Source organism: Gymnoscopelus braueri (genome assembly GCF_963280865.1).
Source record: "Gymnoscopelus braueri genome assembly, chromosome: 16".
In the NCBI taxonomy this organism is placed as follows: domain Eukaryota; kingdom Metazoa; phylum Chordata; class Actinopteri; order Myctophiformes; family Myctophidae; genus Gymnoscopelus; species Gymnoscopelus braueri.
The window spans coordinates 7,608,961-7,636,944 of record NC_137616.1 but is presented as its reverse complement, the minus strand read 5'-3'; the positions used below and the strand labels follow the sequence as shown (position 1 = coordinate 7,636,944).

Sequence of the window (27,984 nt, the reverse complement as noted above, 5' to 3'; positions counted from 1 at the left end):
ACCCCCTCAAGGATCCCTGGGGGTCCCCACCTTGAGAACCACTCATTTTAGTATACTCTGTTGATAGTGTCACGGGCTGAAAACAGCAGATCTACAAGCTTACAATGCCTTTTTTTTTAAACTATATTTTTGCCACATGACGCTGCCATACAACAAAGTATATGAATCAGGCATTTAAGCACTTAAACCCCATATGGTTGACCGGAGTCCCTCAGGGCTCTATACTAGTGTCTTTTCAGTTTTCTGTTATTGTTTCGCAGGAAAATAGCCGATCGACAAGCGCGTTGTGAGCTTGTCGATCTGCTATTTTCTGCGAAAGCTTCCCCCACAATACGGATGCTGGCGTATAGGTTTAAGTGCTTAAGCATTCCCCAGTGATTATCTGCTGCTGTTTTCAATAACGTCATTCTTTTTGGCTAAACAATGCAAAACAATAATGTCCAAAACCCCCAACTCTGGGATTAAGAGGCCTGTGTTGTTGTGATTATGTTACATATCCACAGAGAAAATGAATTGAATTTGGCAAGGCCTATCGGAGCGCATACCTTTTGAGTTGATTGGATCCATGTAATGAGAAATGACACATGGTTATAAACACGCGCTTTCAGAAGAATATTGTTTGCGTTTCATGTTGCGAGTGAATGAATGTCGCTGTGACTCGACCTCCTCCTAAAAATCAAATCTTGGACCCTGACTGGTTTCTTTATTACTGTAGGCTATGCGGTGGTGGACAGCAACCAAGTTACATTTCATTGCTGTCTGGCAGAAACCTCTTATCTCTGTATTTTAACTTTTTGTGTTTTTTTTCTCCTGTAAATGAATGCCCTAATTGATCATTCTACAGCATCACACAAAAGTATCAAAAGTAGAAGATCTACAAGCTCGTGTTTTGAGCTTGTCGATCTGCTATTTTTGATACTTTTGAATTTGGATCCTGAAAAGTAACAGTTTTGGACATTTTTGTCGAGGTTTCCACCCCGACAGAGACGATATCAATCAAACCCTGTCTGGTTTCTTTATACTGTATGCAGTGGTGGACAGTAGCCAAGTACATTTACTTGAGTACTGTACTTTTCTTTTGCTAATTATCTGTACTTTACTCGAGTAATGTGTATTCTTGGATACTTATGACTTTCACTCCACTACATTTCAAAGACAAATATTGTACTTTTGACTCCACTACATTTCTGGGCAGGGATAAAAAGTACAATTTGAATTAACCATAAAATCCCTATTTCAAATATAACGAAAATTGCCGATCTGCAAGCTCACAACGCGTCGCATCACGCAAAATACATCGCAAAATACATCAGACTCAATCTGATTATTTTTGCTTATCCAGACTGGATACTCTACCATACAGATTGGTAAAAATAATGTTTTAGTTAATTAAACAAAAGCTATGATCACAGCTTTTTAATGTCCTTAATGCTGTCTGAGAACTGGAGGTGATTCTTCTTTTTTTTAATAGAACACAGAAAGCAAGGTTACACGTCCTCATAGTACACGATGACAACAGTGAATACTTGTTTTTTAAACATTAGATGGTGATTATTTTTGTATCCCCGTCGCAGGATATCTCATTCAACATTTCTTTGTTTTTGTTTTGTGATTTGATGTTGTATTTGATACTGCTTTTGTCCAAGGACAATCAGGAGCTAGCTTAGATGCATAATGATATTGATCTGTACTAAAGAATGTATTGTAACATCCTCCAAAGCCCCATTTATACTTTGCTCATACGATCGCGTGCTGGAAAATAGCCTATGTATGAGCTCTCTTGTACGTCGGCTATTTTCGCTGCACGACACACCACAGTACAATACAGAGCATAATTTAGGCATTACACTCTTAAAATGATTCTATACTCTCACTACGCATATGACCCCAAAATAAATTCCATATGGAAACATTTATTACATTCTCTATTCTGAACTTGATGATTGAACTTTATGAATGAATGTGAATTAGATTTGCACATAATGTGTAATATGCGTCTACATAGTAGAACCTATATGACGCAGGTGGTATAGGAACTGTATCTGTTGTTCGACATATAGAGCCCTTTCTAGTAAGAGTGTGCAGTCATTATAATTTACCTTCTGAAAACACCTTTTTAATGTCATTCTGTTTTGATAGCCTCCCTTAATTCAACATCAAATATACAGTATGTTGTATTTTGGTAATAATTGATGTTACATTTTGTGTAAAATAAATATGTTTTTTCCACAAACTACACCTCTTGCCTTCGTTTTTGAATCTGTATTTGATTTCTTCATAACGTAAGCCCTATTTGTGAAAATAAATTACCAAAATAGCAGATCTACAAGACGCATTGTTAGCTTGTAGAGTTGCTATTTTTCGAATATATTTTGTGGTTTTATGTTTTCAGCCTAATGGACATACTGTATTAGTGTCAATTTCACCCTCATGTAAACCCTAATGATATGGCTGCTCTATCTAGTCTCTGGTGACAGCCAGATCACAACACCAGTGTTGCCAGATGGGAAATGTTGAATTATTGTACCGGAGGCTTAAAATTATTGTCCTCCACAGATTTCCTGACTTATTTTGAAAAGCCAAATCGGATCCCGAATCAGCAGCCGGGGAATTTGTGAAATGGCAAAACTATCGTACATTTGGGCATTTTTTGAATTATTGATCGTACAGAGGGTAAAATTATCGTACAAATACGATAATTATCGTACATCTGGCAACACTGCACACTGATGCTGTGTACTGCAAAGCATGATGGGATGTGAATACTACTACTAGGCCATCACACGTTTAGCACTCACAATAGCAAATGACCCTGATCATCCCTTATCGTCACAATGACTTATGCCATCTGGACGAAGATTCAGAACTTTAAAATGGGACAAAGTTTGTTTTGGTAGCAGTTTTGCCAGCCATTGCTGCACTAAACAAACTGCCTCACTGATGTGATGTGATGGTTCTGTGTTTATGGGTCTGGTGGACTTCATGTATTGTCTTGGTGTTATGTTGTTGTGTGCTATATGTTTTCTGTTGGAACAGACAGTGAAGATGTACATCCCTGAGGGAACAATAAAGACAATTATTATTATTATTATTATTATTATTATTATTATTATTGTTAAGTAATAGTGCTTCAGCCAAATACCAATATTGCCTATAGGTTCTATTCTATAGGATGCCAGCCCCGCAATAACAGTCAGTACATTGCTCTGTTTTACCTCTTAATAATGGACTTTTTAATAGTGGACTATAGGCTCTATTGATTCAATAACCAAATGTGACACATTGGAAGCTTGCATTAGTGCAGAACACTTATGTAATGCCACAGTTCGGTTACTGCATCGTCTATTTCTCGCTTCAAATGTTTTCAAAAACATTCTTGAGAGCAATGTTTAAAGGAACCATGCTGAGGGTACCTGGACCACCCCTTTAAGACCCACTGGTGTTGCAGAGTGTTTCCAGTGACTCACTGGAAACACTCTGCCACTCTGCTACACCAGTGCAGTGGGAGAGTCAGGGTGCTGATGTTGTGCATTGTGGCTCACTGGCAGTGAGCCACAATGCACAACATCAGCACCCTGACTCTGTTTGACCAGAATGGAACAGAGCCTTCATTAGCATCATTGGTAACACCTTTGAAGGAAGAGAGGAAGAGGCTCCAATTTCTTTCCAATTTGGCTGCTGTGCATACTAGTGCCATTGAACCCAGGGTTGTTAATCCCTCTGTTTTTAACCTGGTTAACCTTTAAGTCCAATGTCCAGACTGGAGGGGGAAAGTTGTTCAACGGAGACACACGCCGGTTTCCTGACCAACGACGACACCATGGTAAGGTCTTCTTGCCTTATTTAGCCTATATTCCTAATAATTGGTAACTTCATTATGTGTTAAGAAACTTACATTTACTGTACTAATATTTGGACATTGTTTCTGCAAAGCCTCAGAGTGATGAGTGGGCGAAAAACAATGGTATGGAGACAAATCTATGTAAAAGTCTAGCCTTAGTCTAGATCAATCAAGACTATCGTAGATGTATTTTATCGAGTCTGACTTTTACTTTCTTATCTACGAGTCTAAGTCTTAGGACCCTCCCCCCCAGTTTGCCCTGTAATGTCACCAGTAAAGCCCGTATTTCTCCAAACATGTACAAATGCAAGAAATAAGGTGCTTTCCCGCTTGCCCCAAATGTTAAATAGGTGTCCGGAGTATTTGTGCAATGTATTAATCCATGCTTTTCAATAAAGAAGTGTTTTAATCCCGTCTGTGGCCGAACGCCGTTTCTCCCCCTCGTTTACTTCCATGTTTACATTGAGTGTAATTCCGGCTATCACCGGATGCGCCCCATCACTAACGCCCATTGGGAACTTCCGACAGAATCGTCCACAGACGGGATTAACAATTCTTTATTGGAAAAATATGGACTAATACATTGCACAAATACTCCGGACACCTAGTTAATATTTGGGGCAAGCGGGTAAGCACCTTATATTTTGTATTTGTGAGAAATACGGGCTTTACTGGTGACATATATGTATATATCCTATGGGCAAACTGTGGTCGCTAAGACTGTCGTAGATATAAAAATGTCAAAATCGATCAAATACATCTACGATAGTCTTGATCTAAGGCTAGTAAAAGTCCTAAAAACCTTAAATTCCTCATCCCAGGTGTAGCCTTTTTATTCACTATTGTGTGTAGCTGTCTATTACGCTTACACTGCAGCATTAGTGTTGTGATGTGAAGTATCTTGTTTTGAAATGTAATGCAGACTGCGTGCGTTTGTTCAATGAATGTTGCAACACCATTTCACGCATGCAGTTAACGATTATTCTCCACCAGGAGGCGCAAAAGCCTTATTTGTTGCCAAAATATGCTGGAAACGGAGCACAAAGGCTTAGTGCTGTACAGAGAATGAATTTATAATGTTATAATAGCCACCCTAATGTGTGAATTAATCCCTTATCGTTTTGTTTATTAGAAAATATATTCTACTCATTCCATTGCTTTAAACGGCATTTTGATCATTCGGATCCATTCAAAGTGGTTATTGGTTTCTGGTGGTGAACCACGTGACCAGGAAGCGGCGTTGCGTGACGCATGCCGGAAAAGAAAAAGCAGACCTACAAGCCCACAACGCGGAGCATCGGTAACTCGCTGTGGTCTTGTAGGTCTGCTATTTTTCCGACGAACGACACCGTCGTGCAACGAAGTATGAATCGGGCTTAACAGTTTTTAACTCTTATTTAAAATATTCGACTCCACGACGTCATTAAACCTCCCAATCGCAGAGCGTTGTTGACATTAGAGTGTAAAAACACAAACATGACGCTTTTCAATATTAGATAAATAAACCACAACGGTGACTAGTATTGCTGGTTATCACTACCCTAGTCCAAACACATTGTGGGTATCGCTTCTCGGCCTTTTGGCTAAGATCAAGTGTAGTATCTGTTCTTATCAGTTTAATATCTGATACGTCCCCTACCCGGGGACCATATATTAAATTGATTTTTGGAACTGGGAGATGGAATAGGGGCTTGCTCCGTCCACTCCACGCATCGACCTGGTATTGCAGTACCTCCAGGAACGGTGCACCCCCCTCTACTTGTTAAAAGAAAGCTACATAAATACTATGTGTCTCTTATATATTCATTTTTATACAAGGATTGTAAATCCCATATTATATAAGTCTGATTGTATATAAATAATTTCTCTCTGAATCTGAATACATTATTTATTTTAATAAAAACAAGTTTTCTTTCATTTATTTTCACTTATAAATGTGTTGAATTAAAGGGATAGTTCACCCAAAGAATAACTTCCTATCGATTAGTCACCCCAATGGAGACTTGAATTTGTGGATATTTTTTTTGTTTTTGTCGCATTCCTAAGCCAATAATTTGATGACTGGCGGACCGGTAGGCAGCGGTTCCGGTAGGAGACACACAAAGGAGACTTATTATTATTATTGGCTTAGGAATGCGACAAAAACAAAAAAATATCCATAAATTATAAGTCTCCATGGGGTGACTAATCGATAGAAAAAAATGGGGGTGAACTATCCCTTTTAAAATGACAAGGTAGGCCTTAAGTGTTACTATTGCTGCTATAGTAAACACATGGTTTCTGCACATACGGTTATTATGCCATGCTGATGTTGCAACTGCTGAAGGCTTCTTCATATTTTACCTTAGTAGTTATTATTATGTTGTGACAGTGACACAGTATGTCTTTGAGGACCTCACATACTTTCATTTCGCTGAGAGGCCTGGTGACAAATAAACCTCAATTGTTTTAAATGGTGATATAACAATGTCATTTTATTATCGTCAGTGTTTCCTTTGCTTGGTGTTTTGTGTAAAGCACATTGAATTGCCTTGTTGTTGAAATGTGCTATACAAATATAATTGCCTTGCCTTGCTGCACTTTTTTTTTAAGTAAAACACATTCTTCCACCAACTGCTCCCAGTGGAAGGCAGCGGGCAGTGGTGGTTCTGCTCTGCAGGTCCATGTGGTCCGGTTTGGACCGGGTCAGGAGCTGCTGGAAGGCCTGCAGGCCTTTGTGGAGGAGAGGCGTCTCTCTGCCCCCTTCATCCTCACCTGTGTGGGCAGCCTCACCAAGGCCACGCTCCGGCTGGCCAATGCCACGGCCAACAATACTAATGAGGTACGTATTTCTCTTAACAAGCCTATTATAGTCTTATCGTCGTTTAGGGGCGGCCATAGCTGAGTGGTTAGTGAGCCTGCCTAGGGAGCCAGAGGCCCTGGTTGCCCCAGGTACGATTCCAGGCCAGGCCAGCAAATTGTCCCTGAGCAAGACTCTTAACCCCTAATTGCTCACAGGCCCTCATTGGAAACAAGACCGCAAGGACTTTCATGAACGGACCTGTTAAAGGAATTATCCTTATCGCCTGTCCTATTTTATCTGTGATTCTCAACCTTTTTGAAGTTCAAGGACCCCCTAGTGGGATTGATATGCATTAGGCCACGGACCCCCATTCAATACTATATATTGTTGCTGTTGGGCAGAAACCTTATTTCCATATTTTAACTTTTTGTATTTTTTTCGTAAATTAACGCCCTACTTGGATCACACTACAACGTCACACAAAAGCATCAAAAGTAGCAGATATACAAGCTTGTGTCAAGGACCCCCAAATTGATAACGTATTTGGCTGTGGACCCCCCCCCCCCCCCCACACTCCTCATATGAAAAGGCGTTGTGCCAGCCTGGGACCCCCCAGAAGAGAAGATTTGTTACTTTTGTCAAATGTTCCAAAATAGCAGATGTACAAGCTCGCGGTGTGAGCTTGTATATCTGCTATTTTTAAATAGCCATGATAACACATTTTGTCACTTTGAGAACCACTGATGTACAGGAACTAAACATATCAGCTAATGAACTCATGTGTCCAGGTCTTGGAGCTCAACGGGCGCTTTGAGATCGTGTCACTGGTGGGAACGCTGAACAAGGAGGCCCACCTCCACATCTGTCTGGCAGACAAAGATGGCCGCACGGTGGGGGGCCACGCTCTGGGCGACCTGGAGGTCTTCACCACGGCGGAGGTGGTCGTTGGCGAGGCCATCGGCCTGCAGTTCGCCAGAGAGATGGACCAACAGACCGGCTTCCCTGAACTGGTCATCCACGACCTCGCAGGAGGACAAACTGATACTAGCGTTCCTGTCGCATTCCTGAGCCAATAATTTTATGACTGGCGGAACTATGCTAATGTACGCGGTACTGGAGAGACTGCCAGTCATCAAATTATTGGCCTAGGAATGCGACAAAAACAAAAAAATCTCAATGAATTCAATGCTTCATGGGGTTTGTAATTGATAGAAAATAAGTATTTTTTCGGGTGAACTACTCCTTTTAAAAGTACTACTTTTTTTTTTAGAGCAACGTCGAATCGTTGATATAATAAATAAATGAATCACTGAAAACCCTGCTCTTGATTATTCAATTAACCTACATGAGCCAGGATTAAGTCGGTGAGAGGTTCTATACATTACGGTTTTGCCCCAACCATAGTACGGTATATGTACTGTATTTGTATGACGGTTATAACACGAAAGAGGTGGCGATGTGCCATAGGAAGTGTCTTTGAGCAAGACACTTAACAATTGTAATAGTCCCTAACCTATTAATTAAGGGTTCCCAGTGCTCCTAATAGTTGTAAATGCAGCGTGCAGAATGTTATGACACTGAGTGACTAGATCAGGGGTCTTCAACGTTTTTCAGCACAAGGACCCCTTAGCTGAGAGATGAAGCAGGGACCCCCCACTACATACTGTATAAAATATAAATAAAATAAAATATATTTAATTGGTGATGGGGTAATATTTTCCATCTGCAAATCAAACTGTAGAATGTACAGTAGCCTACTGTATGCGAACATGAACATGTTCATTAAGGAACAAAACTTATTATAAATGAATGACTGCTTTAACTTGTTTTGGTTAAGACAGAGACGTGTAAAAGATCACTTTGAGATTCTCCAGTTTATTATATGAGCATATACATGAAAACAACAGAAATTCAGGCTGATATATCTGTAATATTTAATCGCTGACCTAATGGGATGAAAACAATCAGTGTGAGATGGAACCGTGTTCCAGGGCCAACCTGCCTTAATCCAATAAAACCGTGAGCGCATCTGTCATTTTTAGATTTCTTTGGATATTAACAAAAATAGCAGATATACAAGCTTGTAATCTACTATTTTTTAAAATTGGTGCAAATCTTTGAATATATATATATATATATTTGTTTTTAAAAGCGAACATTTTAACTCAAATCTTTGCTTCTGGGGATTCTACAAATATCTTCTAAATCCTAACAGTTTTTTGAAAAAACTTATGTTGCTATAATATCAGTTATCAGTGTTTCTCAAACCTTTTCATGTCAAGGAGCCCCAAAATGATATGAATTTGGCTGCGGACCTCCATCTCAAAACCTGTTGTTCCAGGGTCCCCCAGAAGCAAAGATTTGAGTAAAAAAAAGCCTTAAAACATATACTGTATGTATATATATTCAAAGATTTGCACACAAAAAAAAAATCGCAATTTTTCTAAAATAGCAGATCTACAAGCTCATAGCGCGGCACTAGGTGCCACGCTATGAGCTTGTAGATCTTCAATTTTTTTAATAGCCAAAGTCTAAAAATGACACAGATGCGTTCCCGGTCTTAATGGGTTAAAGTAGTTAACTCATTCTACAGATGTTGCTTGAACTCCCTCAGATAAAGAATAATAGAAAAAAAGGTTTGGTTGTTTTATGGGACGTTTCGCTGCAATATGAGACCGACCTGGTCAAAGCAGGTCACAGTTTGTCGAGTTCAGTTAGTTATATATTTGTGGTGTGATGACGCATGTGTGAGTCACTCTGCTGCTGCACTTTGCTAACCTGACACCGTCAAATGGAAGAAGCTTGCGACACACATTTGTTTCACAGCCTACTTCCCATCTGAGACTTCGGTCGCAGAATCGATGACAGACAGTTTTTATTTTTTTCAAGCTACTAGGCAGCTGATTGGATGATCCCGCCCCTAGCAGCCGCTGATTGGTTCGAACACGCAGTGTTCGGGCATGCTTACTCCCTGCGCAATCCCAGACCTCCCTGAAATCAAATGCAAATGAGATTTCCGGAGGGAGGGGGTTTACCAGGCTAGCACTTTGCTGCAATACAGGCAACCTGGAACATAAAGGGTCGCTGTTAGCCAGAAATCTCAATTTTTCTACTTTATTTTTTTCCCCTGTAAATTAATGCCCTACTTCGTCATACTACAGTGTCACACAAAAGTAGCAAAAAATTGTGATCTACAAGCTTGTAGATCTGCTATTTTTGAAACTTTAAGTGAAAGTGGCATTTTCAAAGTATCTATCTACATATAATTAGTCTAATATATATATTATAATATGGTACCTACTTGGTTTGTGTCTCAGAGTAGGGCCGTGGACAGTTCAGAAACCCGCCTACCAGTGACCTCATCGATGGGGAATCCAAGCCGATAGAAACGGCAGGCTTTCTATTCCTGGAAAGTTAGCATGCTATAATGGAAGCCATTGTTCTAGCGGCTCTCGCCTTAATACAAAATATTATAAAACATTTGAAATCTTAGCTTGAAATGACCAAACCGATGATGTCACCGGTAGGCGTGTTTCTGAACTGTCCACAGCCCTCCTCATGAGACAGACCCAGTAGACAAAAATGGTACCATATTATAATGAGCATTAGTGCAAATGGTTGAAGTCATCCTTTAAGTGTGTCTGTGGGTTTTATCAGTACCACTGAACCAATGAAAAGTATTGTGACTAATAATCACTACATTGGATCCATTGAAACACTGGTCCTTTTTTCCATTTCCTGAAAAGTCAGTATTGGACATACAAGGTTTCCACCCGTCAGAGACGATAGAGGTCTCACCATGGAAGAGTGCACACAGAGGCTGGGTCTCAGTTCCTTAATCGTTGCTGTCGGGCAGAAACCTCTTCTCCCCATTTTCTAACTTTCTGTGTTTTTTCGTCACAGAAAAAGCATCAAAAGTAGCAGATCTACAAGCTCGAAACACGGCGCGAAGCGACACGTTTTGAGCTTGTAGATATCACACACACACACACACACACACACACACACACACACACGTCACACGACACACGACACACGACACACGACACACACACACACACACACACACACACACGTCATCTGAATTTGATGTCACACAGAAAAGTGAAGTCACAGAAAAAACTATTTATACACGTAACATGTAGATCGACAAGAATTGTTTATTCTTTGACTTCAAATGTAAATTTTACAGTATGTGTATGAACATTTCATGCAAGTGCAAATTTACACGTGTAGATCGCGTTTTACGAGCACTCAAATGCTCAAATCAAATCTACAAGCTCTTGAATTTTGCAACATATCTACCTTCATAATAATACATTTTATTTATATTGCACTTTACATTTAAAACAAATCTCAAGTGCTACCATACAGATCCCATATAGATGTCCTTTTACTTCTTTACATATAAGCCTTATTGGAGTGAGATTGGAGGACCTGAGACGCGGCCAGAGAAAACGATAATTTCCTAACATGAATTAATAGGTTTTGAGGGGCCAGCCTCAAAGAGTCTTGTTTTCATCTCAGACTTTTATATTCCACAGTTCCCCTGTGAGGCACTCAGTCTCTGATAGCAGTTCCTGATGCGTTGGTTTGGATTGCAGTCAAATTATGTCTCGTCAATAGTGGTGATATTACAGTCAGTTCAAAAACGCACAAAGAGGCCATTTATAAAATCTTTATACAGTAGCACAGTAGAAGACAAGGAAAGGAATTAGGAAGAAGCTTGCAGGGCTGAAGGGAGGACTGGAGGAAGTGGGCTGAGGAGGGTTTATTTTGATCAACCTTTCCATGCTTTTCCAAGTCCTATAAAAGCCATTGTTAAACTACCTAGAACCTCACACAAAGTAATATTTCGTCTGTCGGGTGGAAAGCTCATATGTACAAAACTGTTACTTTTCAGGATTCAAATTCAAAAACAGCAAAAGTAGCAGATCTACAAGCTCAAAACGTGTTGCTTCGTGCCACGTTTCGTGCTTGCGGATCTGCTACTTTTGATGCTTCTGTGCGACGCTGTAGTATGATCAAGTAGGGCGTTAATTTACGGAAAAAAACACAAAAAGTTTCATTATGGACATAAGAGATTTCTGCCCCGACAGCAACGATTTAATAAAAGTGCTTATCCGAGATAAGTAATGCAGTCATGTGTGGAGAGAGTCATACATCGGCTTCTCCACATCAACAGATGCATTGAGAAAACATTCAGTTTAAAAAGACAAAATAAAAACAAAAACCTTTCTTTCGAAAGTATAGCATTTTTCCACATTGTTAATTAAAGGCCCAATCAATGATACAAATGTAAACAGAGGGGGGAAAAACCCACCACCGAAAAGGAAAAATGACAGACATTGTTTTATTTTCCAGATGACTGACACAGTATTTGCTGTATTTGAGGGCTGTTGTATGTTTGTTCATGTTGATGGAGAAAAAATATGGAGAAAAAAAAAAGAACTGACCTACAGTATTCTTTGATTTATGATGGGGTTAAGTAGCATTATTCTCCCTCAGCAAATGAAAGTCTAGAGATTGATTTGTTTGTGAATGTAACCCTCATTTATATGTTCAACAGATTGTCAAAAAGGTTACCGTGGTTTCATACAAAACGGATGAGACGGGACGGAAGTGGTAACGTCAGAATTATCCCAAAATGCACTCAACAAGCATGTCTGATACACACGCATCAATTTATTGTATATACTATACTATACTCTAAATCAGTGGTTCTCAAACTTTTTTATTTCAAGGAACCCCCAGTTTGGTGTGCATTAGGCCACAGACCCCCCCATAAGTCTTGAGAGTGTACAAATGGAACGGGTCCTCTTGGTTCCATTTGTACACTCTCAGAGATGCAGACCTGTGAAGGTCCATTTGGTTCATCCAAACAGTCAATAATTTGCCAGGGGGACCCAACTTTGAGAACCGCTGCTATAGATCCAGGGTGTCTGTCAGCCCTTCTGTTCTGTCCGGCTCTTAAGGTACTCTCCGCAGTCTAGAAGGTGTATTCACACCGGATGCAATGACCATAATTGTGTCACTTGAATCGCGGAAGCCGCGTTGCTCGACTGACATTTTATGAATTTAGTCGTGGCAGCATCGGCTATTTGTACTGTTATGTTCACCAGTGTGTTTGTTAATCGTTGCCTTTTTTATAAGCGAGCACAACGTGTGCTTAATGTTATGTGTTGTATTGCTTTGTTGTTGAAATGTGCTTTACAAATAAAACTCGCCTTGCCAGAGACAAGACAAATCTCTTCCTCACTAGTTCCATTCACGCACAGCAACAAACAAACCACTTCTCCAACTGGATACTTGCGTCGGATGCCACTCTTTGTTTGCCTAAAAAAAAAAATGCTTCAGTTGAAAAACGTTTCAACTTGCGTAGATTCCCGTAGGAAGCGAAATACATAGCTTGATGTCGCCTTCTTTACGTTGAACATCGAATCGCCTCGCTCTGGGGGAAAAAATCGCGCCACGTCTGAATGCACGTCAACGTGTTTAGGCAGATACATGTATATAAGAGTGAAATAACATAAGGGGGACTGAGGTGTTGAAAGCCAGATTCATACTTAAGTTACGCATTGAAAATAGCCGATCTACACGCTCACAACAAGCTTGTAGATCTGCTATTTTCAATGCGAGACACGACCGCGCAACTATACATTTAAATCAGGCTAAACAACCAACCAACCAACCAACCAACATCAGCTGAAGCTCTTGGAAGACTGGAAGCTGCAATCCCCCCCCCCCCCCCCCCCTCCACCCCTTAACCACTTAAACCCTATATGGTTGACCGGAGTCCCTCAGGGCTCTACACTAGTGTATTTTCAGTTTTCTGTTATTGTGGGGGAAAGCTTTTGCAGAAAATAGCCGATCGACAAGCTCACAACATGTTGCAAATCCTAACCACAATACGGAGACTGGGGTTTAAGTGGTTAACAGGTGGTTCTTCTGGACTGTGACCCGGGTCTGGTCTGGTCCGGTCCGGTTCCGGTTCCTGCTAGAGCTCACCGGGTTTCTGGTTGCACCCGTTGCAGACCCTGACAGGGTGGTCCCAGCCCCGGGAGGGCACGGCCCGCCGCTCCAGGGAACACTCGTCACACACGCCCTGGCCGCAGGCCCGGCAGTGGTGGATGGACAGGCGGGGGGGGCAGAACTCTTTGCGACACTCGCAGCACGACTGGATGTCCTGGTCGGGCACCCAGTAGGCCGGCCGCGCCGCGTCTTTCACCAGACCTGAAGGAGGGACGGACAACGACAGGGGGACGTGACGGGGTGCAGTGGTGGAAAAAGTACTCACATTTTTTACTCAAGTAAAAGTATCAATACTGCAATGTAGAAATGATCTGTTACAAGTCCCGAATTCAAAATTTACTTGAGTAAAAGTGCAAAAGTATTGGCATCAAAATGTACCAAAAGTAAAAGTACTCGTTATGCAGAATGTCTCAAGTTCTCCAAGTTTAAAAAAAAATATATTATTTGAAATAAATTTGAAAATAGCAGATCTACAAGCGACGCATTGTGAGCTAGTAGATATGCTATTTTCAAATGGCCGAAATGTATATAAGGCTGAAGTGGTTAATTTATGTTTTGTAAAAATAATCTAAATCTACAAAGTAACTAGTAACTAAAGTTTTAGAGTTTTATTTTCAATATTTGCCTCTGAGATGTAGAGGAGTAGAAGTAAAAGTACTAAAAAATTGGAGATACTCCAGTAAAGTAAAAAAAATGCCCTGACACCATCCATTAGAGCAGTGGTTCTCAAACTCTTTTGTGCCAAGGATCCCCAAATAGATATACATTTGGCCGCAGATCCCCTATCTTAAAGGTCTTTGTGACAGTGACCCCCAGAAGAGAAGATTTGTGCTAAAACAAATTCAAAATGATTGAACATTGAACGCAATAGTGAAAACTAGAATTGAACTGAAATAAAAAATAAAAACATGGCTTTACAAAAAAAAGATTTACAAAACCAACAAAAAACTAAGATCATAGAGAAAATGTAAATCTATGTTCCAATGTTTTTTTCTGTGAATATGTTTTTTTTTTTATCATCTCTGTCGGGTGGATACCTCATATGTCCAAAACTGTTACTTTTCAGGATTCAAATTCAAAAATAGCAGAAGTAGCAGATCTACAAGATGAGTTGAATGAAGTGAAGTCTCACCCAGAGGGATGTCTATGGCTCCCACCACAGCTCCCAGTGTGTTCTGAACACACTCTCCCACCTTCCTGGCCATCAGAGTTCCTCCTTCCTCCTCCTCCAACGCAGCATCCAGCAACTCTGGTGGAGGGGAAAGCACGCACGCACACACAGAAAAACCAAGCATACCTTTAATATTCTGTTCTTTATAGTGCAGCACAAGTATAAAACAGAAGTATATTGTATGTACAGTAAATGTACATCCATGTCTTAACCACATCAAAAGTTTCAAAAATAGAACTACAAGCTCAATCGTCAGAAATTCAGAATTAAAATTGACTAATGAATTTGTGTGTGTGTGAGGCGGGGGAGAATAATAAAAAGCCTTTTGGTCCTTTCCAATTTGCTTCCCTTTGTGGCCACCACAGGGTTAGGGCAGCAATCTTTTGACCAAATACCCAAATACAGTTATTTGAAGCAGAGGGCACACCAGATAGAACAACACTAGATGCACAGCCCTCTTTATTGTAGTTCAGACATCATTGCAATTATCTCTCTCCTTAAGGAGAGATACAGACAACGGACATAACACTTACACTGAGTGTAGCTTTAAAAATCTGAAAACGCTATTGCGTTACTGAGTGACTCCGTGCCATTCCGTAACGTACCGGTGGAGATGCCTCGGTTGTGGAAACAGGCGTCACACACCCTGACAGGAGCCAGGCCCCAGCCCCGCTCCGGTACGGGCCGGGTCTTGGAGGAGCAGGCGTCACAGAAGCCTTCCCCACACGCACGACAGTGGTGCTTGGTGTCGTTGTGCAGGAAGTCCAGCTCACACTTGTGGCATTTCTGCAAACACAACAACAAGATCATCAGCATCATCATCATCACCACGGGTTGCACCAATGGCCTAGTGGTTATGGCGCATACCACATGCTCTAATGTAGCCCGACAGCGAGTCGCGGGTTCAATTCCCGAGCCCGACGACCTTTGCTGCGTGTCACTCCCTGTCTATATTCCCTGTCCTATTTCCTGTCAGTCTTCACTGTACTATCCGATAAAGACACAAAAGCCCCAAAAATGTAAAAAATAAAATAAAATAAAAATCTTAGATTGCGTCATATATTAAGAACTGTGTATCAAAAATAAACAAATCAGCCTGGCGATTTTGTCAGGTATGTGACTCTGTGTTGTTTATGACATTGATTTACATTTGATAACGTCTGTTTGGAGATTTCTTTTAAAAATCGTACTCTTTGGATAAATTAGTACTTTTCCACCGTCAGTTGATGCTTGATATCCATATATATGAATAAATACCCCCATCATAACAGGATGAGGGAGTTGGGTTTGGTTATACGTACCAGGATGAGGGAGTTGGGTTTGGTTGTACATACCAGGATGAGGGAGTTGGGTTTGGTTGTACATACCAGGATGAGGGAGTTGGGTTTCCAGTAGGCGGGGGCGATCTGGTCGGTGAGCCAGGAGGTGACGGCTTTAGCAGGCTTGACGCTGAGCTCAGACACAGACTGGGAGATGTAGTTCACTCCGTCCAGCAGCCTCTGAGCTGCGTTGTGGTTGTCTTTCAGAAAGCCGTCCGACTGCAGCCAGAAACACAATGAGATGCGATGTTAACAAGCGATGCGCTTCATTCCTATTGGTTTACACCCGATCAAACTTCACCAAATGTCTCACAAATGCATGGGAACCACAGCTTGTAAATCTGCTATTTTGCCGGATGTTCACCAACGTCCCAGCCTAGGGACGCTACAGTATGTTGTTAAAGACATTCTATCCTGTCTTGGATCTTTGTCTGACTGGTTTCAGCTGAAGCTGGTCTACATTTGAGCATTGAGGACGGACTAACCCCTGGCCAGATGTGTTGGATCTCGGTTCGGACCACGGTGTCGACGGGGTCCTGGTTCCCGTACCAGTACTGCCTGCTCCTGTAGATCACCCCGCAGTTGGGACACTCGATCACATACCTGGACAAACCACAAGATCACACAGGTTCCCATGTTGACAAGTTGAATCCAAAAACCTACAGTTTGCTTTGCATGTTATGAAGTGTGAAATATCGTCACTGTCAGGCGGAAATCTTGTATCTCATATTTAATTTTTGTATGTTTTATTGTAAATGAATGCCCTACTTCATCTTAGGACAGTGTTGTGCAAAAGCAGCAAAAATAACTGCTCTACTGAGCTCTACAAGCTCACAACCTGCGGCATATTGTGAGCTTGTAGATCTACTATTTTCGCTTGATTTAAAATATTTTCTATTGACTTAAATCTGTGTGGGTTTTATAAATATTGAACCAATGCAAAGCATTAACAAGAGCTTGTGACTACATTGGATCCATTGGAACACATGTTCTTTTTTTCCCCAATTCCTGAAAAGTGAAAGGTCCGCCCGACAGCAACGATATACGTATATTTCTTTAGTGTGTGTGTGTGTTCCGGCAAACGTACCCTGACCAGGCGTAGATGGCGAGACCGAACCACGGGCTGTCAGACGAGGCCGTGGTTTTAGGAACCACGACCACCTCCTTCCCTCCTTCATAGCAGGCCTGACGAAACGAACACAGATACAACCACACATATGTATTGTTGTGTACATGTAGATGTGTGTAGCTGGGAGTGAGTGTTTGTGTGCTAATGTATTAGGGATGCAACAGTTAATCAAACTTAATTCGATTTAATCGACTATGAAGACATCGATCGATCGATTTAATACAATAATCAATCTTGGGGGAAAATGTTAATGTTGTCTTTCTTTAAAACATAGTGGATCAGCTATTTTCGTAATTCTTTTCACAACATAATTGTACATCAAAGAATAAAATAGAGCTTAGGTGGTATTAGACTCATCAATTTAGTCGATTATTTAAAAAAAACTATTGCAGCTCAGTGTGTGTGTGTGTGTGTGTGTGTGTGTGTGTGTGTGTGTGTGTGTGTGTGTGTGTGTGTGTGTGTGTGTGTGTGTGTGTGTGTGTGTGTGTATGTACCTTGCAGGTGTAGATGCGGTTGTCGTACTGTACGGAGTAGCGACATCGATGTTTGGCTTCATGTTTAACGTCCTCCTTCATATGGTTCATACTGTTCTTACAGCCTGACCTGTGTACACACACACACACACACACACACACACACACGCACGCGCACACGTTAGAATATGGAGATAGGAGGTTCCTGCCCGTCAGCGACGATCTATTCTATCCATTGCATTTAGGCAGAGCATGGCGTTGAGATGAGGCTGTTGTGTGGTGGTGAGGGGGTGGATGGAGAGGAGACACACTCACCCACAGCTGAGACAGATGCTGGAGCAGGTGAAGTATTCATCTGGAAAGAAACAGTTACTGTTCACGTGTTCATCTGGGATGTCCCCGCTGAAACGCTCACTCAATGCCTGTAGGGGGCGACACAGAGAGAGAGAAGTAAGGTAGATCAAAATCAAACAAAACATTTGATAAGTGAAAATAGCCGATCTACAGGCTAGATCTGCTATTTTCACTACTTTTGTGTGACACTCTAGTATGATGAAGTAGGTCATTAATTTAAGGAAAAATTAAACGTGTAGATATGAGGTTTCTGCCTCACTGTTCGCTGCATCTAACACACACCCACAGACACACTTTTCACTAGCTGTTATGCTAGTGACAAGTATGTTGGTGCTCCATTATCCAAAAGACAAAGATCTCCTCTATGTGTATATCATGAGTCAAAAATGATTTAATAGGTGTAAAAACCTAGATTTGATATGGTATTTGACTGCCAGAATTATTTCATATTTCTTTAGCCAGTGCCAGAGTTTTTCATTGGAAAAAAAAAAGTACTCAGGAGCCGAAATACAGCATTTTTAAGTTTTAAGTTAACAAGGAAGTGGATAGGAGTCTAGATCTTCAACTAATCATATCTCCTTGGTCTTTGGGTGAAATTGGAAAAAATAAAAGTAAAAAAAAAACTTCACGTAGATCTACGCGATTGGCACGTGGCGGCTTTAAAGCGTTTCGCGTAGATCTACGTGATTGGCAGTCAATGTGTTAAGTGACAGAGAGATTTTTGAAAATAAGATATTCGCACTTGCAGAATATTTAGAGAAAGCATGGGACAAACAGACAAAGAAAAGATATATGTGATGTATTTATTTTAGTTTTTGGGTATTAACCAAATATTTTCTTTTTTATTTGAGCAGTTTCCAAGAAGTGAATGTGATATTGTTTATTGATGTTTTTGGAGTCTTATAATCCCGTAAGGGATGGGTCTTATGACGAAACAAGAAAAATAAACAAATCATTCAGCCAAATATATATCAATTTGGGGGTCCTTCACACAAAAACGTTTGAGAACCAGTGTTCTAAAAATAATTTACACACCTGCATAACATTCATATAGTTCCTGTTCTTCACTCTAACACCTCAACCTCCAGTGTACCTGCAGGGCCTTGTAGATGACGCTGGCGGAGCGCGGCGAGCGGGTGGTGTTGTTGTCCAGCAGCAGCTCCACGTTGTTCAGCAGGGCGCTGAAGTCTGTGGGAGGGTTGTAGGTTCGAGTCCCGCGGTACTGGACCGAGCTGAAGGCCTCCGGGAACAGACCCAGCTTCCTGAAGCGCTCCGTGAGCAGGCGCTCCGCTGAGTCCGAGGGCTTGTCTGAGACAGAGAGAGAGAGAGAGAGAGAGAGAGAGAGAGAGAGAGAGAGAGAGAGAGAGAGAGGGAGGATGAGAGAGAGATAATGAGAGTGAGGATGAGAAAGGGAAAAGGGAAAGAATGAGAGAGAGAGAATGAGAGAGAGAACATCATATAGACATAATGAGAGATAGAGAAAGATAAAAGGGAGTTAGAAGATAGATGGTGAGACACAGAAAAGAGTGATTCTGAAGGTATTGCTCAGATTCCAGGGGTGTGTGTGTGTGTGTGTGTGTGTGTGTGTTACATCAACTTTACAATCACTACAATCTATATACTAAATAAAAAAAAGAAAGATGCAATAAAAGTAGTACAATTAAAACCAAACTAGCACATTCAACTTTTCTCTTAAGGTACATTTTGTGTTTGTATTGGTTATGTAATCAGGCAATGAGTTCCATCCTATTACAGCTATATTAGAAGATTTGAGAGGAGATTTTGAGTGTGTGTGTGTGTGTGTGTGTGTGTGTGCGTGCGTGCGTGCGTGCGTGCGTGCGTGCGTGCGTGCGTGCGTGCGTGCGTGCGTGCGTGCGTGCGTGCGCGCGCACGCGTGCACTTGTGAGTTCCTCTGGATAAGAGACCATCTGCTAAATGCCTTAAATTGAAGTTGTAATAATTGTGTGTCCTCCTCCTCCTCCTTACCCGTCCCCAGCAGCTTGGTGTGGACGGTCTCGTGGAAGATGATGACGGCCGGGCCCAGTGTGGACAGAGGGACGTCCAGGCCACAGCGGGCCGTGGTGGCCTTCAGCTCCCTGGTGAAGTGCTTCAGGTAGGCCTCGGACGCGTCGCCCAGGAACTTGAACAGGTCGTCGTGCAGCCGGTCGGCGTGCGTGCGGTAGATGACCAGGTCAGACACCGCCAGCACCTTGAGGAGCAGCCGGGTCTGCTGGCCCTGGTTGGCTCCTGGCAAACAAACCACAGGGGAGGGAGAGAGGATGAGCGAACCGAACATTAGAAGAAGCTATTTTGGTCTACACAACAGTGGTTATCAAACTTTTGAAGGACCCCCATAACTCTGATAGTGTCCAAATGGAACCAAATGGACCCGGAAGGGTCCATTTGGTTCCATTTGGACACTTGTTTCAGTTCTGAGCTTGCAGATTGTAACTATATTTACTATTTTTGTAAGTAGAAAATAAGGAATATACCCCTACCACCTCCTTCAAACTTTTTTTCTAGAACCAAGAAAATGTTTACTAATTTTATTTGGAATAATAGACGTGCTAGACTTCGCTTGTCCTTACTCCACTTACCCTATGACAGGGGAGGGTTACAGTGTCCTAACTTGTTGTGGTACTTCTGGGCGGCCCAATTGAGAACTCTAATGTTCTATTTTACAGTGGAGAATGCGCCAGCATGGAGGGATATGGAGTCAAGTTCCTTGAAGCTACCTTTCCCTACATATATCTATTCAGATACTCTTAAGAACCTAAAGAAGAATACACACAATCCCATAACTAAAACTATGATTTCTGTCTGGCATGAGGTAAACAAACACCTGGGCGAACCATCTCGCCTCTCCCGTTTTAGTCCAATTTGGGGCAATAAACAATTTGTTCCAGGGAGAGCGGATGGGGGTTTCAAATTGTGGGCTGATAGGGGAGTGGGGCAAATGAGGGATGTTTTTGGTGCTAATAGGAGCTTGCTGACTTTTGAAGAACTCGTTACGAAAAATAATATTCCTCGCATTCATTTTTTCAAATATCTGCAATTGAGGGACTTTATTAGAGCTAACCAGGATCAATCCATGCTGGCCCCTCCCTTATCTGTGTTGGAGAGAGTTTTGGTTAGAAATCCATTCGGAAGGGGAATAATATCAGAATTTTATGACCTGCTAATGTCATTCTCTCCGGAATCCTCTGAGCATAGGCTTAATGCCTGGAGAGCAGACTTACAGGAGGACCTAACAGTGGAGCAATGGAGTACAGCTTGTAAACTGGCTCAATCCCAGACTGGGAATACACGCCTAAAACTCCTTCAATATAACTGGCTCATGAGAGTGTACATCACACCTGTGAAGCTCAATAAGTTTAATAACAATATCCCGGATCTATGCACCAGATGCGGTGAAGATAGAGGCACATTGTTCCACTGCTTATGGTCATGCCCAAGATTGAAGGACTTTTGGAGGGAGATTGGGCAGGAAATACAAACGATTCTTTCAATTAACATCGTACCAGAACCTAAGTTCTTCCTGCTAGGCCTCTACCCAGTTGGACAAAGAATTAGGCGTAGTGACAGAATATTCATAGACATTTGTCTCTTACAAGCTAAAAGAGTAATTGCATTGACCTGGAAGAGGCCGGACAGACCAAGCATTGCACAGTGGTTCAGGGAATTGTCTTTATGCCTACCTTTAGAAAAAATCACATACATACTTAAGGACAAACAAGAGATGTTTCAGGAGGTGTGGGGTTGCTTTATTCGATACATGGAAAATAATAATCTGCCACATTTAATGGAAGAATCTGGAGAGGAGTAGTGTTGATGCCTATGTATGTTTTTCTTTTGTCTTTGTTACTGTTTTTGTTTTTTGTCATTTCAATAACTGTCTTGTATAATTTAATGTAAAAGTTCATTTTTGCTTTCTGTATATTTTATTTTTATTGTATTATAAGTTGTTGTAATGTGTGTAAAAGAAAATAAATAAACATATTGTTGGAAAAAAAAGTAGAAAATAAGGATCAAGTGGTTAATTGATTTAGCCAGTCATAAAAAAAATTAATCGTATTTTCTTTTCACGTTGATTCGTTGATTCCTCTCGATTATTTGACTAATCAGAAAAGTAATCGATTGAATAACCGCTAAGAAGATCATCGATAGTCGTAGCCCTAATTGTTCAGCATCCAGACCAGCAATGGTGGGAAGACATACTCAGAGTGTGTTTTACTTTACAGACCTGAGGCCCATTGTACAAATGTCTTCTAAATCCTAACAGTTTTCTGAAAAACCTATGTTGCTATATATAGTTGCTGTCGGGCAGAAACCTTTAATCTCTATGTTTTAACTTTTTGTGTTTTTTCGTAAATTAACGCCCTACTTGATCATACTACAGTCACCGAAAAGCATCAAAAGTAGCAGATCTACAAGCTGAAAACGCGTTGCTTCGCGCCTCGTTTCGAGCTTGTAGATCTGCTACTTTTGATGCTTTTAAATTTCGAATCCTGAAAAGTAACAGTTTTGGACATATGGCAGGACAAGACATTTCATTGTCGGTTTCCTTACCGGCCCCCAGCAGTCCCTCCGTGTCGATGATCACCACCCTGTGGAGGGGGTCCATGGCCGCCCACACGCCCACGGTGCAGGACTCCTGGGTGGGGGAGGTCTTGAACACCTCCCTCCCCAGGAAAAAGGTGTGGTTGAGGGTGTGCGACTTGCCCTCGCCGGTGTTGCCAAAAATAGAGACCACCTTAAGGAGTTGATCTGGCTCGCAGCCCAGCCTGCTGACAAAGGCGTCCTCACCCTTCACCTGAGGAGAGAACGAGAAGGAGAGCAGATATGAACCACGTTACTATAGTCTCGCTATAGCCAGACTGTTGCCTCCCACAATTTTTCAAATGCTTCCGTCATACAGTCTGGAGCAACGGAAGCTCTGAAAATAATCACCCGCTTCCGTTTCGTCTTTACAGTCGTGCAAATTTGTCCTAACGTAAATCAAAAATAATCTAAGCATATATAGCTTGCTGCTTATCAGAAATGGAAATTCTAAAATAAGTTTAAAGTATATTTTCGTGAATGGAAATGACGAACAGATGACAGCTTCCGTTCTTAAATTTCGGGAGGTGTAGTTCCAGACTCTATTTAGCAGTGGTTCTCAAACGTATACATTTGAAAAAGATATCTAAAAATGTTCGCAAAACAATTCAAAAATAGCATATGTACAAGCTTGCAGCGCGGCACTAAGTGATGCACTGTGAGCTTGTAGATCTGCTATTTTTCAATAGCCAACGTATAAAAAAATATATAGAGATAAAGTGGTTAAAATGAGTGTGATGCTATGTTAACTACTTTTGCTGGGGACCCCTGGGGGGAACCCACTTTGAGTACCGATGCTATATAGCATTCAGAGATTGTGGAATAGTTATCTGGCTCCGCGAGATTATGTTACTGACACCCATGGAGTTAAACCTCTAGCCCCTTGCACAGGTTATACTGACACAGTAGCATTGCAGACTGAGCACCTTCAGCCAACGGCTCATCACGGTGAGGAGCTCCACGGGAAGATTTGAGCCACTCTGTTGCTTCAGCTGTCGTCCCGCATTGCAATGATGCACTGGGCTCCCTAAAATGGCTCGTAAAAGGTGACTGTTTTTGACAGTTGTTTTTATTTTAGAGTTGTTTTCTCTATTTTAATTAAGAGCTAAGAGATGTGATTGTTTTTTTTGACAATTGTGTTGATCTTGATGGTGTTTTTTTTTGTGAGTGTTCTTTTAGTTACATGTCAAATTACTTTAGGGACTGGGGTAGAGTTCTTGTTATGTGTGTTGTGTTGTATACTGCGTGTATACTACTTTTGGTCCTATTTTCGCTGGTGCCTTACCCATTATCCCTAAACGTCTTTGCCATTTTTTTATATTTTTAAAAATAGAACAAATAGTTCAAATAGCCAATCTACAACCTCACAACATGTCGATGTAGTCGAGTTGAACTATTTGAAAATGTTTTTAAAAATAGTAAGAAATGGCAAAGACGTTTAGGGATAATGGGTCAGGTACCGGCGAAAATATGGCCCATATGTTCTCTTCTATCTGTGTTTCTGCATGGCAACCACATTTCCCCCCTGGGACCTACAGTATAAAGTATCTATAGCTACAGCACCTACATGTAAACAAGGATCAAAGGGGTGATATGACTTTCCTTTTGTACTTGTTCAAGGATCTAAGGCAGTGTTTCTCCAAAGTTGGTTCCAGGGACCCTCAGGGTTCCTTGAGGGGATTCCAAACAGACACAGGTCTGTAACTCTGAGAGTTTAAAAAAAGGTTGAGAGCCCACTGACCTATAAGGGGGGTCTTCTCGGTATAGTGCTCACCTGCATCTCCTCTTTCTCGTCCACCAGAAGGAAACTGCTCACTTTCTCCAGCTTGACCCTGAGCGCCTCCATCATCTCCTCCTCCAGGGCCAGGATACTGTCCTGCGGCGACATGGCCGGCGGCGGGTACGGAGTCATCGGGTGCTTCCTCTTGTTGACGCCGCTGTGTGTGCGCTTCTGGCAGTCCACGCACAGGTTGATCTTACAGCCTTGGCAGCGCACCACAGCCCTCAGACGACCGCCGTTGGAGGAGCAGCTGCTGCTGCCGCCGTGTGTACCGCCGCCGTCTCCTTTACAGGAGTCGCAGAAGGGAACGTGACCCGGTGCAATCCGAACCCGGTCGTGATTCCTCATCCGCTCCTGCCGGTGGAGCTCCAGTTCGCAGCGGGCGCACTGCAGGCTGCCGCACTCGTCACACTCGAAGGCGGCCTCGTCTGAACCCCCGCACGCATAGCTCTCCTGGCACACCAGGGCACTGTTGTTCGTGCCTTTCTCCACCGTGGGAGGAGGAGCAGGAGGAGGAGGGCCCGGGGCGCTCATGTCAACACCTGTTCAGCATCCAGCAGTGGTGGGAAGAAATACTCACATGTGTTTGTATATATTTGCCTCTGACATATGGTGCATGTACTTTATTCAACCCATTAAACGGATAGCTCACCCCCAAAATTACTTTTTTCCTATCGATTAGTTACCCCATGAAGACTTGAATTCATGGATATATTTTTGTTTTATCAGCAGCGGTTCCGGCAGACACCAAGAGTCTCCTTTGTGTCTCCTACCAGAACCACTGCCTACCGGTCCACTTGTCATCAAATTATTGGTTTAGGAATGCGACAAAAACAAAAAAATATCCATGAATATACGTCGGTAAGGGGTGACTAATCGATTGAAAAAAGTATTTTTTTTTGTGAACTATCCCTTTAAGACCTGAGGCTGATTCTACAAAATGCCTTCTACATCAGTAGTTCTCAATCTTTTTCGTGCCAAGGACCCTCAAATTGATATAAATTGCCCACAAAAAGTTCGGAAACTTAACTTTGGGTGATTATTTTGACCTGGGTGACCTTTAATAATACCAATTGGTATTGTATTTTATATTATTTTTATCGTTGATTAGTCACCTTTACAACAAGGTACAGATTGTAAGGATTGTGCAATCGTGGAATGAGCAACACAGCTAAACGTGTAGGTAGCGCCCCCAATAAATGTGCCAAAATTCCCCAACATGCTTCTGTTGATAATCGCTCTTGTTTTGAGGTGACTGGCACAGGTGTGTGACTGGCACCTAAGCATGGGTCATGCAACTTTGTTTGTTTATGCTCCAAGCAGCAGCACTTAGGTTTTAATGGGTTAAGTAAAAGTGGTAATAACAATGTATACATATACTCTTATACTTTTTAAGCCTGTGTTCAAAATGTTACATGAGTAAAAGGGACAAAAGTATTCCATCAAAATATACGTAAAAGTAGCTACCAGAAGTAAAAGTACTTATGATGCAGAGAAGGTACCATTGATTTCATGTTTTTTCAAAAGCTTGAAAATAGCCAATCTACAAGCTCAATTTGGCTCATTTCAAATAGCCTAGGTATAAAATAGGGCTTAATTGGTTAGTAGTGTATTATTTGTAAATGTAATCATCTAAATCTGCAAAGTCACTGCTAACTAAAGTTCAAATAATAGTGTAGTAAAACATATTTATTTGCTTCTGACACATAGTGCAGTAAACAGTCTAAAGTATTGAAAAATGGAAATACCAAAGTAAAAGTACCTCAAAATTGTGCTTAAGCCGAGTACTCGAGTAAATGTACTTGTAATCCAGGTCTCCTTAAGGTGCTGATTCACTCCCCACAGCTGTGGCTTGAAATTTCAACACAGTAAACAGTGTGGCAGACACACTATGGCACAGATCACCCCCAAGTCACTATAAACACTAATAATATCGAATAATATATTCTTCAATCTTCCAAAAGTTCACTTCTCTCCATTACAACTCAGACTATTATGGAATAAACCTCCAAATCACTATAAACACTAATTATATCAACTAATGTCTTCTTGAATCTTCCAAAAGTTCACTTCTCTCCATTAGGTCACCATAAAGACTAATTATATCAACTATTAATATCTTCTTCAATCTTACAAAAGTTCTCTTCTCTCCATTAAGTCACCATAAACACTAATTATATCAACTATTAATATCTTCTTCAATCTTACAAAAGTTCACTTCTCTCCATTACAACTGTGACTATTATGGAATAAACCTCCAAGTCACTATAAAGACAAATTATATCAACTTATAATATCTTCTTCAATCTTCCAAAAGTTAACTTCTCTCCATTACAACTAAGACTATTATGGAACATTAACAACAAACACACCCTGACTGGCTGACATATGATACTGTATGACAGCTCCAAGCAGCAATAACTCTTTAATCATACATGACCCAGCATTAATATAAAGCTACCACTACCTACATGAAACAGAAGCTCATCCATTTAACGTTGGGCTGTCAATCATCCTTTTAGCTTTGATCAGTCTTCAGCCGATGCCATTTTTGTTTTTGTTTTGGTCAATAAATAAAAGAAATATCCACCAATCTAACCCGTAATACTGTAAAACTAGAAGGCACTGAGGATCCTAGTGGATCTGCCACCATTACACCAAGTGACACACTTTTAGAAACACAAACGTAAACAAACAACCTTCATTAAAAATTGACCTATAGGGAGAAACAGGCAGCCGGCTAGACGACAGTATAGTAATAATAACACTGTTATTATGCTGTTATAATATACATTATAATGTTATAAATAACGTCGCTCCCCACGATTAGCACAAACCCAGCGATAATGAAGGATTATTTGATCAGATCTCCTGCTGTTAGATGCTTGTTGAGGCTAGTTTACATCAGCTGATCCACTTGTTTTCATCCACAGGGGTCAAAGGTTGTTATGGAACGCGTGGCATTGTGGGAGATGTAGGATTTAATGGCTTGTCTTGTAGTTGGGTGGAATCTTTTTTTCCCCCCTACATGATAATGTTGTGTAATTTAAAAGAAAATGTGTGTTTTCGTATCTCAATATCAAGAAATAGGTTTTATGTTTTTATTCAGAATTCTTCCAGTTATTTATTTGTTTTGACCAATAAATAATGTGATTCTTTTTTTTTATTTATTTTTTACTTTTTATGACTATTTTTGTGCATTAAAAAAATACAAATAAACAAAGGTAATTTTATAAATGAGACTTGTCATATGCAGTGGTGGAAGAAGTACTCACATTTTTCACTTGACTAAAAGTATCAATACCACAATGTAGAAAATACTTGGCATAAAAATGTACTTAAAGTACCAAAAGTAGAGAGTACTCATTATGCAGAATGTCCCATTTCACAAGTTTTCAAATGTATAAAATGTATTAAAATCTTTTGAAAATAGCAGATCTACAAGCTCACAATGCGTCGCGATGCATTGTGAGCTTGTAGATTGGCTATTTTCAAATGGCCAAA

General features: G+C 41.1%; 1 protein-coding gene across 2 annotated transcripts; it reads right to left on the bottom strand.

Moving 5' to 3' along the window:
- Nucleotides 1-86: 86 nt before the first annotated feature.
- On the bottom strand, nt 87-27,400 carry zfyve1 (zinc finger, FYVE domain containing 1). 2 transcript variants are annotated; one of them, XR_013934668.1, is made up of 14 exons: nt 26,243-27,400; nt 24,475-25,022; nt 22,671-22,914; nt 20,088-20,348; nt 19,195-19,409; nt 18,063-18,169; nt 17,769-17,877; nt 17,233-17,330; nt 16,631-16,748; nt 16,194-16,364; nt 15,432-15,612; nt 14,788-14,904; nt 13,395-13,856; nt 87-181 (listed from the first exon to the last, which is right to left on the bottom strand). XR_013934668.1 is itself a non-coding variant. In XM_080452285.1 (13 exons), the coding sequence occupies exons 2-13, from the start codon at nt 25,012-25,014 to the stop codon at nt 13,621-13,623; spliced, it is 2,397 nt and encodes a 798-aa protein (XP_080308411.1). In that variant the 5' UTR covers nt 25,015-25,022; nt 26,243-27,400; the 3' UTR covers nt 11,965-13,620. The 2 variants fall into 2 exon arrangements, 1 of the variants encoding a protein (XP_080308411.1); XM_080452285.1 differs by lacking the exon at nt 87-181 and having other exon boundaries at nt 11,965-13,856.
- Between the last annotated feature and the right edge of the window lie 584 nt (nt 27,401-27,984).